The sequence below is a fragment of the Microcebus murinus genome, chromosome 15 (assembly GCF_040939455.1).
Source record: "Microcebus murinus isolate Inina chromosome 15, M.murinus_Inina_mat1.0, whole genome shotgun sequence".
Lineage (NCBI taxonomy): Eukaryota > Metazoa > Chordata > Mammalia > Primates > Cheirogaleidae > Microcebus > Microcebus murinus.
Genome location: NC_134118.1, coordinates 10,730,739 through 10,747,807, shown reverse-complemented (window position 1 = coordinate 10,747,807; position 17,069 = coordinate 10,730,739). Strand labels below are relative to the sequence as shown.

Below are 17,069 nucleotides of genomic sequence, written 5' to 3'. Positions count from 1 at the left end.
CAGCCTGAGCAAGAGCGAGACCCTGTCTCTACTATAAATAGAAAGAAATTAATTGACTAACTATATATATATATATATATATATATATATATATATATATATATAAAACTAGCCGGGCATGGTGGTGCATGCCTGTAGTCCCAGCTACTCGGGAGGCTGAGGTAGAAGGATCGCTTGAGCCCAGGAGTTTGCGGTTGCTGTGAGATGCTATGGCACTCTAGACTGGGCAACAGAAGTGAGACTCTGTCTCAAAAAAAAATAAAAAAGAGATTTTTTTTCCTTTTTAAAATCACTAAAAGTTTAAGTTCAATTATTTGACTCCTATCAATGAAAGTTTTACAACAGACAAAACACCTTCCCTATATTTGGGGATCAGGAATATGAATAAAAGTAGAATTATAACATTCCTACTCACCACAGAAAAAGTATCAAAAGATAGCCAACTGTAGTGAGTTAACTATAATCCAGTTGTCTTCTACACAGTACTATATGTATCAACTAAGGGTTATAGTCTATTTGGTTAAAAGTTAAGGCAGTTTTAAAAGGTAAACTAAGACACTAAATTGGCAAGATTTAGTGTTACCCTGAATGTGAAATACCAATACTAAGACTTTAAATTGTCTGCAGCAGAATGGACAGACACACAATGCTCTTTCCTAGCTTCTAGACAAAAGGCTAATGGGGTGTATTATAATGCATTAGAAAGTAAAAAGGGTCAATATAAATGTGCTACATCATCCTACAGATCTTTTTTAGCTCTAATATTCTATTATTTTAATATTTGTCATAGTTTCTAAAAGGCACAAATATTTCCATAAGAAAATATGTACCTTATTTATTAAGTTGCCTAAATGTCTTTGATACTTGTCATTTTCTTCAACAAGTCTGTTGCAGTGGTCTTCTTTTGACTCTAGAATATGTCCCAATTTTGAGATCTATTGGAGAAATATAAGTAAAAAAATAACCTGAAAATAGTCATGAAAGCTATATATGGAGGCTAAGAACAACTACGAACAGTGAGTTATACTATATTCCGATATTCTCTTAAATGAAGTTCTACCACAGGTGAATCATGAGAATGCTATGAACCAGATCCTGATTAGATTGTACTTTAGAACAGAAGAGTGAAATTATAATGTGGTTTTACCTTTTCTCTTATTTTATACTGTGAGTCTGCTTTGTAAACAACTAAACACTTATTCATGCATACAAATATTTACCAGTCCTAAATCTTCACTACCTTCTCTCCATGTATAATCAATGCATAGACATGTTTGATTCTATCTAAAGTAAGGCATCAATGTTGTGCTTGATGTTTTATTTTCAGGTTTGAGAAATATTCTTCCCTGCATAAATGACTGCAAGTTTGTAAAAAGATTCAGCTTAATCTATTTCATGTCCTGTCACCTATGGTCCAATTTTTTCTTGCAAGAAAAACATCAAAAATTTAAAATTGTGTTTCTATAAATGACATCTATAATGACTTATCAGGAAATAGTATTTTTTTATTTCAGTATCTTACAGGTGTACAAATGTTTAGCTTACATATATTGCCTTTGTCCTACCCGAGTCAGAGCTTTAATTGTATCCATCCCCCAGATGGTGCACACCACGCCCATTAGGTGTGTATATACCAATCCCCTCCGCCCCCCTCCCACCTGCCCAACCCCTGATGAATGTTACTACTATATGTTCAGATAAGTGTTGATCAGTTAATGCCAATTTGATGCTGAGTGCATGTGGTGCTTGTTTTTCCATTCTTGGGATACTTCACTTAGTAGAATGGGTTCCAATTCTATCCAGGACAATACAAGAGGTGCTAGATCACCATTGTTTTTGTGGGTGAGTAGAACTCCATGGTATACATATACCAGATTTTATTAATCCACTCGTGTATTGATGGGCACTTGGGTTATCTCCACATCTTTGCAATTATGAACTGTGCTGCTACAAATATTCTAGTGCAGATGTCTTTTTTGTAGAATGTCTTTTTGTCTTTTGGGTAAATGCCCAGTAATGGGATTCCTGGATCAAATGGTAGTTCTACTTTTGCCTCTTTGAGGTATCTCCATACTAGTTTCCACAGAGGTTGTACTAGTTTGCAGTCCCACCAGCAGAGTATAAGTGTTCCTATCTCTCGGCATCCATGCCAGCATTTGTTATTTTGGGACTGTTTGATAAAAAACCATTCTCACTGGAGTTAAGTGATATCTCACTGTGGTTTTGATTTGCATTTCGGGGGATATTTAGAGATGGATAATTAGAGATGTTGAGCATTTTTCATGTTTTTTGGCCATTAGTCTGCACTCTTATTGGCAGAAATTTTGAAAAGTTTCTGTGCATGGCCTTTTCCCACTTTTTAATGGGGTTGTTTGATTATTTCTTGGTGATTTTCCTGAGTTCTGTATAGATTCTAGTTATCAGCCTTTTATCGGGTGTGTAGCACGTGATATTTTCTCCCATTCTGTAGGTTGTCTGTTTGCTCTCATAATAGTTTTCTTAGCTGTGAAGAAGCTTTTTAATTTGATCAGGTCCCATTTATTTATTTTTGTTGTTTCTGTGATTGACTTGGGGTCTTCTTCATAAATTCTTCCCCTAGGCCAATGTCTATAAGGGTTTTTCCAACATTTTCTTCTAGAATTCTTATAGTTTCATGCATTAGGTCTGTTATCCACCATGAGTCGATTTTTGTGAGAGGTGAAAGGTGAGAATCCTGTATCAGTCTTGTACATGTGGCTATCCAATTTTCCCAGCACCATTAATTGAATAAGGATTCTTTTCCCCAGTGTATGTTTTTGTCTGCTTTGTCAAAGATTAGATGGTTATATGAGGATGGTTTTATATCTGGGTTCTCTTACAGGAGATAATGTGAGGTAAAAAAAAAAATATATATATATATATATATATATATATATCTGGGTTCTCAGTTATTTTCCCTTGGTCTATATCTCTGTTCTTATGCCAGTAAAATGCTGTTTTAGTTATTATAGCCTTGTAGTATAGCTTGAAGTCTGGTAAACTGATGCCTCCCAATTTGTTCTTTTTTGCTTAAGATTGCTTTGGCTATACAGTTTCTTCTCTGGTTCCATATGAAGTGTAGAATGATTTTTTTCTAGATCTGCGAAAAATGCTGTTAGTATTTTAATAGGGATTACATTGATTCTGTAGATCACTTTGGGTAATATAGGCACTTTAACAATGTTGATTCTGATGACCCATGAGCATAATATGGTTTTTCACCTGTTTATGTCCTCTGCTATTTCCTTCCTCAGTTTTGCAGTTCTCCCTGCAGAGATATTTCACCTCCTTAAATATATTCCTAGGTATTTTATTTTCTTTGTTGCTATTGGGAAGAGTATTGAGTCTTTGATTTGGTTCTCAGTTTGACTGTTGTTGGCCTATAGGAACACTACTGGTTTGTGTATATTGATTTCATAACCTGAGACTTTGCTGAATTTATTTATCAATTCCAGTAGTCTCATGGCATAATCTTTGGAGTTTTCTAGATATAAGATCATATCGTTAGCAAAGAGAGATAGTTTAACCTCTTCTGCCCCCATTTGGATGCCCTTGATTTCCTTCTTTTGTCTGATTGCTCTGGCTGGGACTTCCAGCACTATGTTGAATAGAAATGATGATAGAGGGCAACCTGTCTGGTTCCAGTTCTAGGCAGGAATGCTTTCAGTTTTTCCCATTCAGTATGATGTTGGCTGTGGGTTTTCATATATGGCTTTTATCATTGCTAGGTAAGTCCCATCTATTCCTATTGTGTTAAGTGTTCTTATCATAAAAAGGTGCTGAATATTGTCAAATGCTTTTTCTGCATCTATTGAGAGGATCATATAGTCTTTACTTTTACTTCTTTTATGTGTTGAATTACATTTATAGATTTGCATATGTTAAACCATCCCTATATCTCTGCAATGAAGCCCACTTGCTCATGATGGATTTTTTTAAGCACCTGAATTTGGTTTGCTAGGATTTTATCAAGAATTTTTCATCTATATTCATAAGGGATATTAGTCTGTAGTTTTCTTTTTTTGTGGCATCCTTTCCTGTTTTGGTATCAAGGTGATGTTGGCTTCCTAAAACATGTTGGGGAGGATTCCTTCCGTCTTGATGTTGTGGAATAATTTCTGTAGGATATGCACTAGTTCTTCTTTGTAGGTCTAGTAAAATTCAGGTCCAGGACTTTTCTTTTTGGGAAGATTTTTTATTGCTGCTTCAATTTCAGTACTTGATATTGGTCTGTTCAAGAATTCTATTTCTCCCTGATTGAGCCTAGGGAAGCTGTGTGTTTCTAAGTATTTGTTCATTTCTTCCACATTTTCAAGTTTATGTGCATAGAGGTTTTTATAGTGTTCATAGATGATATTTTGTATTTCTGTGGTATCAATTGTAATTTCTCCTCTTTCATTCCTGATGGAGCTTATTAGAGTCCTTTCTTTTCTGCTTCTCATTAATCTAGCAAAAGGCATGTCAATTTTGTTTATTTTTTCAAAGAACCAACTTTTTGTTTTATTAATCTTCTATTTAGTTTTTTGTTATCAATTTCATTTAATTCTGCTGTGATCTTTGTTATTTCTTTTCTTGTGCTGGGTTTGGTGTTGGTTTGCTCATCCTTTTCCAGTTCTTTGAAACAATTCATTAGATTGTTGATTTGTGATATTTCTGTCTTTTGGATGTAGGCATTTAAGGATATAAATTTTCCTCTCAGGACTTCTTTAGCTGTGTTCCACAGATTTTGATAACTTGTGTCTACTTTATCATATAGTTCAAAGAATCTTTTGATTTCCATCCTAATTTCCTCCTTAATGCAATAATCATTCAGCATAAGGTTGTTTAGTTTCCAGGGCTTTGTGTAGAGATGAGAGTTTCTGTTGAAGGTGATTTCTAATTTTATTCCACTGTGGTCTGAGAAGATGCATGGTATAATTTCTATTTTTTTAAATTTGTTGAGACATGTTTTGTGGCCTAGGACATGGTCAACCTTAAAGAATATCCTATGAGCTGATGAGAAAAATATATATTCAGTGGGTTTTGGGTAGAGCTTTCTGTAAATGTCAGTAAGGGCCATTTGTTATAGAGTTCTGTTCAAGTCCATTGTATCTTTGTTTATTTTCTGTTTGGAGGATCTGTCTTGTTCTGTCAGAGGGGCATTGAAGTCACTGGCTATTACGGTGGTGCTGTTTATCATTTTGTTTAGATCAAGTAGGATTTCCTTTATGAATCTAGGTGCACCTGAGCTAACTCATAACTGCATAAATATTTAGAATTGTTATGTCTTCTTGTTGAATTGTACCATTCACCATTATATAGTGACCACCTTTGCCTTTCATTACTTTTGCTGGTTTGAAGCCTAAGTTATCTGACATCAGAACTGCCACACCAGCTTTCTTTTGACTTCCATTTGGATGGAATATTGTTTTCTATCCCTTCACCTTGAGTCTGAGTGCATCCTTGTAGGTTAGATATGTTTCCCAGAGACAGTAGATACTTGGCTTGTGTATATTTATCCATTGGGCCAGCCCATGTCTCTTTAGTGGGCAGTTCAAGCCATTCACATGTATTGAAAGAATTGATAAGTGGGACAGATTTCTGCTCATCCTGTTGAGTTGAACTTTGTTGCTTTTTCTTCTCTCTTGAGCCATTGGGGTATCTGGCCTTTGACCTTTAGCTTTTGGATGATTTTACACTGGTGAGGGTTTATTGTGCTGATCCATGTGTAATGTTGTTCTGAGTACTTTCTAGAGGGCAGGTCTTATCTTGATGAATTTCCTTGGTCTTTGCTTGTCTGAGAAGATCTTTATTTCTCCTTCATATAAGAAACTTAGTTTTGCAGGATACAAGATTCTACGTTGGGCATTATTCTGTTTGAAAAGAGTGAGAATGGAACCTCAGTCTTTTCTGGGTTGTAAGGTCTCAGTTGAGAAGTCTGCAGTTAGTCTGATGGGTTTTCCTTTGTAGGCTACCTGCTTCTTTCCCCTTACAACTCACAGGAGGACCTCTTTCGTGTTTATTTTGGCCAGTCTGATGACTATATGTCATGGTGTCTTCCTGTTTGCAATGAATCTCCCAGAAGTCCTTTAAGCTTCTTGCACCTGGATATCTAGATTTCCAGCAAGGCCAAGGACATTTTCCTCCATTATATCTTCTAATAGTTTATCCAACCCTTGCATATTTTCTTCTTCACCCTCAGGGATGCCTATAATTCTCATGTTAGATCTCTTCACATAATCCTACATTTCTTGTATGTTTTGCTCTTTTCTCTTATTTCTCTGCTCTGTCTCTATGACTGACTTATTTGATTAAAAGGTGGTATCTTCAATCCCTGAGATTCTTCTTTCTGTTTGATCAACCCTATTCTTGAGGCTTTCCACTGTGTTCTGTAATTCCTTGAATAAATTCATTTCTAGAAGTTCTGTTTGATTTTTCTTTAATATTTAAATGTCTTTAGTGAATTTTTCTTCCAAGTCTGGGAATTTTTTGTGTATGTGGGATTTCTTTAGTTCCCTTAGCAGTTACCTTAATTTCCAAATCAATTATGGAAGAAAAACTACAGAAAATTTCCAATTAAATAATGTTAAAAATGACTTTTTTTTTTTTTTGAGACAGTGTTTCACTCTGTTGTCCTGGCTAGATTGTCATGGCATCAGCCTAGCTCACAGCAACCTCAAACTCCTAGGCTCAAGCAATCCTACTGCCTCAGCCTCCCAAGTAGCTGGAACTACAGGGATGCACCACCATGCCAGGCCATTTTTTTCTGTATGTTTTTGTTGGCCAATTAATTTCTTTCTATTTTTAGTAGAGACGGGGTCTCACTCTTGCTCAGGCTGGATTCGAACTCCTGACCTTGAGTGATCCGCCCTCCTCAGCCTCCCAGAGCACTAGAATTACAGGCATGAGAAAAATTACTTTTAATCTTCTGATGCTTTAAATATAATTATGTATCTGTAGCAAATAACTTAATGAAAGCAATGGTAAGGTAAATTTGCTGCAGAAATAGCAACTTTTGATTTCTTTCCCTCTTATATAAATAAATTAATGGAAAAAATGTCAAATCAATGGTCCTACTTCCCTGATTGCCTACCTTATTTAAGGTAGGTAGTACAGATATTGTTATCTCAATTTAACAGATGGAAACAAAGTGAAAAGAATTTAAAAGATTTCTAAAAAGATATGTCTAAAAGTTGGAAAATACTAGAATCCATATTTATCAACCATTAGAGTAGGGCCTTTTCCATTCCATTCCATTGCATCTCCTCACTACATCATGGAGGGTGGAGTTCCCACTTTTACCTTCACATACTTTATGACATTTCACTGAAGCAATGTGGAATTCCTTTCCACTTCCTGTTTTTCATTATAGATTTCGTGGCACAATTTGAATCCCTTTAATGGCTTTCAAATTAATTCCCCTTTTAAGTCCAGAGATTGAATTTTTTTTATTTGTTAATCACAGAATAAAGAATAGCAAAATATTTCTTATAGAATAATATGTATTTTAGAGATTAAAAATAGCTCTGTAAAAAGTAGTCTTTCAGATTACCATGAAAAGGAAAACATTTTTAGTTTCTGCTAAAGAGCTTAAGTTTGAACTGTTTTAAGTGTATAACTGATAGATGATAAACAGCAGATATTTAAAGTGTACAGTTGTAAGTTTTGACATACATATATCTTTCTGAAACCATCCCCACAATCAAGATAATGAACATTTCCATCACCCATCACCACCAAAGTTTCCTCTTGTCACTTGGTAATCCCTCTCTTCTGCCTACCTGCCCTTCCTGACTCCCAAACACTCTGCCAGTAACAGGCAACCACTGATCTGCTTTTTGTCATCATAGATTGCTTTGTATATTCTAGAATTTTATATAATGGAATCAATAGTATTTACTCCTTTTTGTCTAGTTCTTTTCACTCAACATAATTATTTTGAGATTCTTCTATGTTGCATGTATATCAACTATTCATCCCTTTAATACTGAGTAATATTTCACTGTATGGATATACAATAATTTGTTTATCCATTCTCCTGAAGATAGACATTTGGGTAGATTTCAGTTTGGGGCTATGTTAAATAAAGCTACAAAGACCTAATATGCCTTTGTATGAACACATGCTTTCATTTATCTTGGGTAAACACCAAGAAGTAGAATGATGGAAGGCATATGTTTAACTTTTTAAGAAACTGCCAAAATGTTTTCCAAAGTGGTTGTACCATTTTACATCCCCACCAGCAGTATATGAGAGTTGCAGTTGCTCCATATCCTCTCCAACCCTTAGCATAGTCAGTCTTTTTTATTTTAGACATTGCAATAGGTGTGCAGTGATATTCATTGTTGTTTTAATTTGCATCTTTTTTCATTTTTTTTTTGAGACAGAGTCTCACTCTGTTGCCTAGGCTAGAGTGCCATGGCATCAGCCTAGCTCACAGCAACCTCAAACTCCTGGGCCCAAAGGATCCTCCTGCCTCAGCCTCCCAAGTAGCTGGGACTACAGGCATATGCCACCATGTCCAGATAATTTTTTCTATAGATTTTTAGTTGTCCAGCTAATTTCTTTCTATTTTTTAGTACAGAAGGGGTCTCGCTCTTGCTCAGGCTGGTCTTGAACGCCTAACCTTGAGCGATCCTCCCACCTTGGCCTCCCAGAGTGCTGGGATTATAGGCATGAGCCACCATGCCCAGCCTCAATTTGTATCTTAATGATGCTGAATATCTTATCATGTGATTGTCTGCCATCCCTATATATTCTTTTTTAAATTTTTTATGAATACATAATAGTTGTACATACTTATGGGGTACATGTGATATTTTGTTACAAGCATACATTGCATAATGATCAAATCAGGGGGGGAGAAAAAAAATGATCAAATCAGAGTAATCTGCATCCCCATCACTTCCCAGGTACATTTTTGGTGAAGTATCTGTTCAAATCTTTTTGCCCATTTAAAAAATTGGATTGCTTTTTTATTGAGTTTTGAGAGTTCTTTATATATTCTAGATACAAGTTCTTTAACTGATCTATGATTTGCAAATATTTCCTCCCAGTTTGTGGCTTGCCTTTTTATTAAAAGCTCAATTTGTAAAAGTTAAGAAAAATTCAAAATAGAAAAGTTTTGGAAGGCACAGTCTATTAGTAAATCACTAAAAATACCTTTAAAACATTTATATAAAACCATGCCAAAAGCACTTTATTAAATGCAAAACAATATTTATGTAATAATTTACACGGTGGTGGAAACATTTTTCTTTTGTAAAGGAAGATACTACTAGATGATCTTGAACATGGGTGGTCAACTGTATCAGTGAAAGCTGTCTTCTCTTAACATGGTGTCTTTTCCTTGATGAACCACAGATGCTATACTGTTTCATACCTGGATGCTAGGAAAACTGAACCCACTCAAAGTCTTCACAAACACAGAAAAGCAGAATTAAATAAAGAAAGAGAAACTGCGGATTAGTAAAGCAAATTGATATGCACTTGACCTCATACAGCAGCAGATATAGACCACTGTGAGTCAAATAGATGATAGGTTAGGTGAGAATCAACATTCCAGAGCTTTGCTCTGCCCTGGATGCTCCCACCCACCAGACAGTTCCAGAGTCAAGCCTTCTTCATCTGACTGTCTTCTTCCTGGCCCTGGATAGCTGGATCCATAGACACTGTGCCTGGTGCCACTGCACCCCCATCCCAAACTCCTACTTGGTACATGATTCTATTCTGTTTTATTTTTGAGCTAGAGCGCAGAGGCATAATCATAGCTCACTGAAACCTCAACTCCTGGGCTCAAGCAATCCTCCTGCCTCAGTCTCCCAAGTAGCTAGGACGACTGGCATGTGCCACCATAGCCAGCTAATTTTTCTTTCTTTCTTTTTTTCTTTCTCTTTTCTTTCCTCCCTTTCCTTCCCTCCTCCTTCCTTCCTCCCCTCCCTCCTCCCTTCCTTCCTTTCTTCCTTCATTCTTTTTTGTAGACTCAGGATTTCACTATTGCCCAGGCTGGGCTTCAACTTCTGGCCTCAAGCAATCCTCCTCCTTGGCCTCCCAAATTGCTAGGATTACAGATGTGAGCCACTGCACCCAGTTAGTACGTGATTCTTTTTTTTTTTTTTTTTAAGGCAGAGTCTCACTCTGTTGCCCGGGCTAGAGTACGTGGGATCAGCCTAGCTCACAACAACCTCAAGTTCCTGGGCTCAAGAAATCCTCATTCCTCAGCCTCCTGAGTAGCCGGGACTATAGGCATGTGCCACTATGCCCAGCTAATTTTTTCTATATATTTTTAGTTGGCCAGCTAATTTCTTTCTATTTTTAGTAGAGATAGGGTCTTGCTCTTGCTCAGGCTGGTTTCAAACTCTTGACCTTGAGCAATCCACCTGCCTCAGCTTCCCAGAGTGCTACGATTACAGGCATGAGCCTGTACATGATTCTTAAGGCATCCCTGCTAGATCTTTTGCATGACACTCCTACATGATTTTTGGCCTTGTTTAGTTCTTTGATTTTGGCATTCTGTGTTGCCTCTACTGAGTATTTCAGCTCTCAAAAAGAACCTTTTCCCTCTCTCCCCCCAAGTCAGTCCTTATACCTAAGTGAAAGAAACACAAGAGGATTCAGATTTGGGGACAAGTTAAATTGAAGAAGCAGCAAAAAAAATCCTTACATGGGTACCAGGTCCAGGAATATATATAGATTTAAAACATGTTAGATTGGAAAGCAATCTGGAGTCTACTCTTGGATGTTGTTATTCTATCACAATTTTTTTAAGAACTGAGGTCTTGCTCTGTTGCCCAGGCTTACTGCAGCCTTGAACTGTTGGGCTCAAGTAATCCTGCCTCAGCCCCCAGAGTCTCCAAGATTACAGGTGTGAGCCACTGTGCCCAGCTTCTATAACAATTCTTCTTCTTTGAAAATATAATACATGTGTTAAAATCTATGTTAAATAAGAACTGTTAACAATTGCGTGTAGCAAATCTGTTCCCACAGATATGATTAGTAAAGCAACATATTGAAAAATATTCTATCTCATAGAAGCACAAATTAAAATAGTTTTATAATTTTTTTAGAAGAATTTAAAGTGATAATATTTAATTCTGGCAACGTTTGGTGAAATAGTACCACTGACACACTGATATCTGCAACGTAAAGTTCAACTCTTTTAAAAATTTACTTGATTTGTACATAAAGATCTATAGGCATATTTATACCTTTAAAAGCAGTAATTCCACTCCTGTAATTTATCCTAAGGAAATAACCTACAAAGGAAAAATGTCTCTAGATAAAAGTGGAAAAGAACCTAAATATACAACAAAGGGAATGGTTAAAAAAATTGTTGTATGTCTACTCTCTGGTATATTATGCAACCATTAAGAATTATGTACAATTGACAAGGATTATATAGTAATGAGTAAGATGTGTAAGATATATTAATAAAAACAAAATTTAAGAGTATATGTATACTTTGATTTCAATTCTGTAACAGTATGTGGACAAAGACTGGATGTGTCTGAAATGTTCTAGTATGTCCTTCATAAAGGAGTGAAAATGTGTACATTAGAACTATACCTATTACAAGGAAGAATCTTGCGATTACAAAGTTGAGCAAAATAAAACATTACAAAAAGATATGCAAGCTACTATAGCATTTACATAAAGAGAAACACATGTAAAACAATATTGTACATTGTTTAAAGACACATATGTACCCAGGATATGAAGTAATGCATGGTAAAGGTAAATGCCAAGTTCAGGATAACACTTACCACTGGAGGGGTGGGGGAAGAATGCAGTTGGAGAGGGCACACAGGGGCCTTCAACTATATTCATTCTTTATTTCTTAACCTGAATGGTAGGTATGTGGGTGCTTGTTATATTATTTTTTCTACCATTTCATTCAAAATATTTAAAATAAATATTTCTGTGATGATAAAATAGCATCACAGCCCGTGCATAAGTGGAGATAAGATACAAGATCTAACAAGACTCCCCACCCCAGGTGCTTGGAGGCTGGCAGCGGAGCAGAGGCGAGCTCTACCACCTCCTAGGCACCTCCTGTCCTGTGTGGCCTGCACATGTGTGCTGGAGCACATGGTGCAGCTGCAGAACCACAGAGGTTGTGGTGGGCCTCACCAGTCACCTTGAGGATGTAGGCTCCAAGGGCAAGGCCAGATCAGGCAGCGGGCTGTTGGTGTTAGACAAGGTCCACTCAGTCAAGGTGGGACTGCTCAGTCATGAAGCCCTCCAGAGAAAAATTTCCTGGATTGGGTCTCCTCTGTAGTCCCCTCTGTATTCTGGATTTGTGGACATAGTTACAAGTTAATAATATTATTAACTTGCCTCTATACATTATGAAGCACTGAAATTCAAATCACTAAATGAATTTGAGGTCAACACATCTTATTTTTTATTTATTTATTTATTTATTTTATTTCAGCATATTATGGGGATACAAATTTTAAGGTTTCAAAAAATGCCCTTTCCCCCCTCCCCCTGCAAGTCTGAGTTTCCAGCATGACCATCCCCCAGATGGTGCACATCTCACTCATTATGTATGTATATACCCGCCCCCCGCCCCCCTCCCACCTGCCCAATACCCTACTACTGTAGTACCTATATGTCCACTTAGGTGCTGCTCAGTTAATACCAGTTTGCTGGTGAGTACATGTGGTGCTTGTTTTTCCATTCTTGGGATACTTCACTTAGTAGTATGGGTTCCAGCTCTAACCAGGAAAATATGATATGTGCTATATCACCGTTGTTTCTTAGAGCTGAATAGTACTCCATGGTATACATATACCACATTTTATTAATCTATTCTTGGATTGATGGGCACTTGGGCTGTTTCCACAGCCTTGTGATTATGAATTGTGCTGCTATAAACATTCAAGTGCAGGTGTCTTTTTTGTAGAGTGTCATTGGATCTTTTGGGTAGATGCCCAGCAATGGGATTGCTGGATCAAATGGTAGATTCACTTGTATCGCTTTAAGGTATCTCCATATTGCTTTGCACAGAGGTTGAACTAGTTGGCAGTCCCACCAGCAGTGTAGGAGTGTTCCTCTCTCTCCGCATCCACGCCAGCATTTGTTATTTGGAGACTTTTTGATAAAGGCTGTTCTCACTGGAGTTAAGTGATATCTCATTGTGGTTTTGATTTGCGTTTCCCTGATGATTAGAGATGTTGAGCATTTTTTTCATATGTTTGTTGGCCATTCTTCTGTCTTCTTTAGAAAAGGTTCTGTTCAAGTCCTTTACCCACTTTTTAATAGGGTAAATATTTGATTTAAATCAAAAAATATTTGATTTTTTCTTGCTGATTTTCGTGAGTTCTAAGTATATTCTAGTTATCAGCCCCTTATCAGATACGTAGGATGCAAAAATGTTCTCCCATTCTGTAGGTTGTCTGTTTACTTTCATGACTGTTTCTTTGGCTGTGCAGAAGCTTTTTAGTTTCATCATGTCCCATTTATTTATTTTTGTTGCTGCTGTGATTGCCTTTGGGGACTTCTTCATAAACTCTTGCCTAGGCTGATGTCTAGGAGAGTGTTTCCAACATTTTCCTCTAGAATTCTAATAGTTTCATATCTTAGGTTTAAGTCTGTTATCCAGTATGAGTTGATTTTTGTGAGAGGTCAAAGGTGTGGGTCCTGCTTTAGCCTTCTACAAGTGGCTATCCAGTTTTCCCAGCACCATTTATTGAAAAGGGATTCTTTCCCCCAGTGTATGTTTTTGTCTGCTTTGTCAAAGATTAGATGGCTATATGAGGATGGTTTTATATCAGGATTCTCAGATCTGTTCCACTGGTCAATATTCCTATTTTTATGCCAATATCAGATTGATTTAGTTACTACAGCTTTGTAGTATAGTTTGATATCTGGCATATTAATACCTCCCATTTTGTTTTTGTTGCCTAGAATTGCTTTTGATATTTGGGGTCTTCTTTGGTTCCATACGAAGTGTAAAATTATTTTTTTCTATATCTGTGAAGAATGCTGATAGGATTTTAATAGGTATTGCATTGAATCTGTAGATCAGTTTGGGTAGCATAGACATTTTAATGATGTTAAGTCTGCTGATCCACCAGCAAGGTATGGATTTCCATCTGTTTACATCCTCTGCTATTTCCTTCTTCAGTGTTTCACAGTTCTCCCTGTAGAGGTCTTTTACCTCCTTGTCAACACGTCTTATATTAGTTTTTGTCACTGCTGTAATAGATTGCCATAAATTTAGTGGCTTAACACAACACAAAGTTACTATCTTATAGTTCTGTGGGTTAAAAGACTGTTAAGGTCTCATTGGACTAAAGTCCAAGTATCTACAGGGCTGTGTTCCTTTCTGGAGGCTTTATGGGAAACTTTTCCAGCTTCTAAAGGCTGCCCACATTCTTTAGCCTAGGTCCTCTTCCTTTATCTTCAAAGCCAGAAAATGTTGTAGCTCGGAATATTCCTCAGTAGTAAAATCTTCCTCTGACATGGTTCTCCCTGTTTTTAAGGACTCGTGTGATTAGACTGGACCCACCCTGATAATCCGCTATAATCTACCTCCATATCTCAAGGTCCTTGATTTAATCATATCTGCAAAGTCCCTTTAGTTATATTTGCCTATATTCCTTACTTTATTAAGGGATATAAAGTCCCTTCTGCCATGTCCTGGAAACTAGGCTGTGGACATCTTTGGGATGCCATTATCCTGCTACCACACACCTGCAAGAGGATCACTGAGGCCCTCCATGACTTGAGATGCAAGTGTCTTGCATGTATGGCAACGCCAGGGTATTGGCCTCGTGTGGTGGCTCATGCCTGTAATCCTAGCACTCTGGGAGGCCGAGGTGGGTGGCATGCTCGAGGTCAGGAGTTTGAAACCACCTGAGCGAAACCCCGTGTCTACTAAAAATAGAAAGAAATTAATTGACCAACTAAAAATATATATAGAAAAAATTATCGAGGCATGGTGGCGCATGCCTGTAGTCCCAGCTACTCAGGAGGCTGAGGCAGTAGGATTGCTTGAACCCAGGAGTTTGAGGTTGCTGTGAGCTAGGCTGACGCCACGGCACTCACTCTAGCCTGGGCAACAAAGTGAGACTCTGGCTCAAAAAAAAAAAAAAAAAAAAAAGAGCCAGGGTATTCAAGACCCTGGACCAAAAAACAAACAAAACAATCAAACAAGAATGTGCAGAACAGGTAAAAAAACCACATGCAGATCTGAAGACAAGACCTATTCTACAATGCCATATATTTTTGGTAATAAACTTCCTGATAGCTAAAACAAAATAAAGATCTGGTCAGTTATATAGTTGTCATTATTCATGTGATGAAAAGATACTTGTTTCTAAAGAGAAGCTTATCCTAGTAGGCCTTAGTTCTCAAAGGAAGTTCTCATCCAAGTGGCACTAAGAGAAAAAACAATCTCTCTGTAGCAAATAAGATGTTTCCTAAGATTAAGGGCATAACACAAAAGCATGACCCAGTAAAAGCAATTCTGTGAGGGCCAAGATAGTAAGTTCCAAGCAGCAGCTTTCAGATAATAAACATGACACAGGTTGTGTCTCTATTAAGTAATGAAATGAATTTATGACTAATATAAAAGATAAAATGGACTAGGACAAAATCGAATTTAACAACCCAGTGTTTCAGCTGTGTGTGCATATGCATATTTGATTAAGATGTAAAATGTATTTTTTCATTGAGGATTACTACTAGAGGAAAAAAAGAACTGCATAGATAATCTTTCAGAAATACATGACCTCTTAAATAATCTTTTGCTAAGAGTTGGTCAGCAAGCTTTGCGCAGTGGCAGTATCGTAGCCAATGAGGTTTATCCGAGGCGCGATTATTGCTAATTGAAAACTTTTCCCAATACCCCGCCATGACGACTTGAAATATAGTCGGCATTGGCAATTTTTGACAGTCTCTACGGAGACTGAACTTATAAAAATAAAAAAAAATAAAAAAAAAAAGAGTTGGTCAGCAAATAGATTGATATAATATCCTCTGACAAGGATCTGTCACACAATATTGTTTCTTCTACTTGCTTTAGAATAGGACTCAGAGAAAACAGAACCAGGAAGGTAAGGAATAGGGTCAGAGTATCAGAAGGACTACTGTAAAATGCCCAGGATGTTTGCGAGGATAAGAAAACAGATGCTAAGGTTGACATTTTCCTGTGGAAACTGAGGAACTAAAATTCCGCCTGGCCGACAGTCCTTCCACCTGTGTGACCCAAGTGCTAGTGACCCTAGACTCTTCCTCAAAGAGGTCAGTCAGTTGCAAAGAGGCCCACACACTGTAAAGTATAATCAAGTTAACACTCTGCCAAATCAAGGAACTGATAGTTACTTTTCATAGTTCAGGCAGACTATGAGATACCAGGTTTTGATTGTTTTCTTTTGGTTCACTTAGAAAATTTTTCCTAGAGCACTAATTTCCTACTTTGCCTAACATCTGTTCTTTTCCTATTCTTGTGACTATGCAAGATGAATATGAACATGAAAAGAATTTGCTGCTTTCTAAATATTTTCTTTTTTTTTTTAATATACAGCTAATTTTAAAGGCTACCAAAATAATAAATTAGGTAAATGTTTTATGTAATATATGAATTGCCATACTGAGGCAGCATATTTTAGGATAGCATTTGGTTTTAAAATTTAACTATTATATAATTCTGGTTAGAGAATATCTTATTTTTATAAAAAGGTTCTTATTTTACCAAATTTGGGATGCAGGAGGAACTTACTGTAAGCCCAACTTGAACCCTGAACATCAGTACTGTTAACTGGACTCTTGCCTTGTTCTCTCTGACCAAATTCCTGAATTTGGTAGACCTTATCAAGGTCTTCTAGGATGAGGAGACATTTTGCAGCTGACAGTTAAACATCAGGGTGCTAGAGCCAGTCAGAAGGCAAAGCTTCTGTCAAGGACCCTGTCTCAGGATAGAGGAGGTCAGGAGGTTAATGTAGCAGATAGCAGGATCGGAACTGTGAAGAAGAACCAATGACAGGGGTCAGAAGGACCAGAAGAGAAGCACATAACAATGCCCTGGGACAGGGGTGAGCCATCACACTGAATTCCAGCAGACC

The 17,069-nt window shown here is 37.1% G+C and overlaps 1 protein-coding gene and 1 non-coding gene across 2 annotated transcripts in view; one reads left to right on the top strand and one right to left on the bottom strand.

Annotated features, from left to right (window-relative positions):
• Positions 1-17,069, bottom strand: part of CAGE1 (cancer antigen 1) — a 53,932-nt gene that overhangs the window by 10,921 nt on the left and 25,942 nt on the right. The window contains exon 11 of the mRNA XM_076010469.1: positions 831-935. Coding sequence (XP_075866584.1) covers positions 831-935 — 105 coding nt within the window. The remainder of the gene's footprint in view (positions 1-830; positions 936-17,069) is intronic.
• Positions 15,773-15,913, top strand: LOC142876740 (U4 spliceosomal RNA). Its single transcript, XR_012923563.1, has one exon. It is a non-coding gene; the product is annotated as a U4 spliceosomal RNA (small nuclear RNA).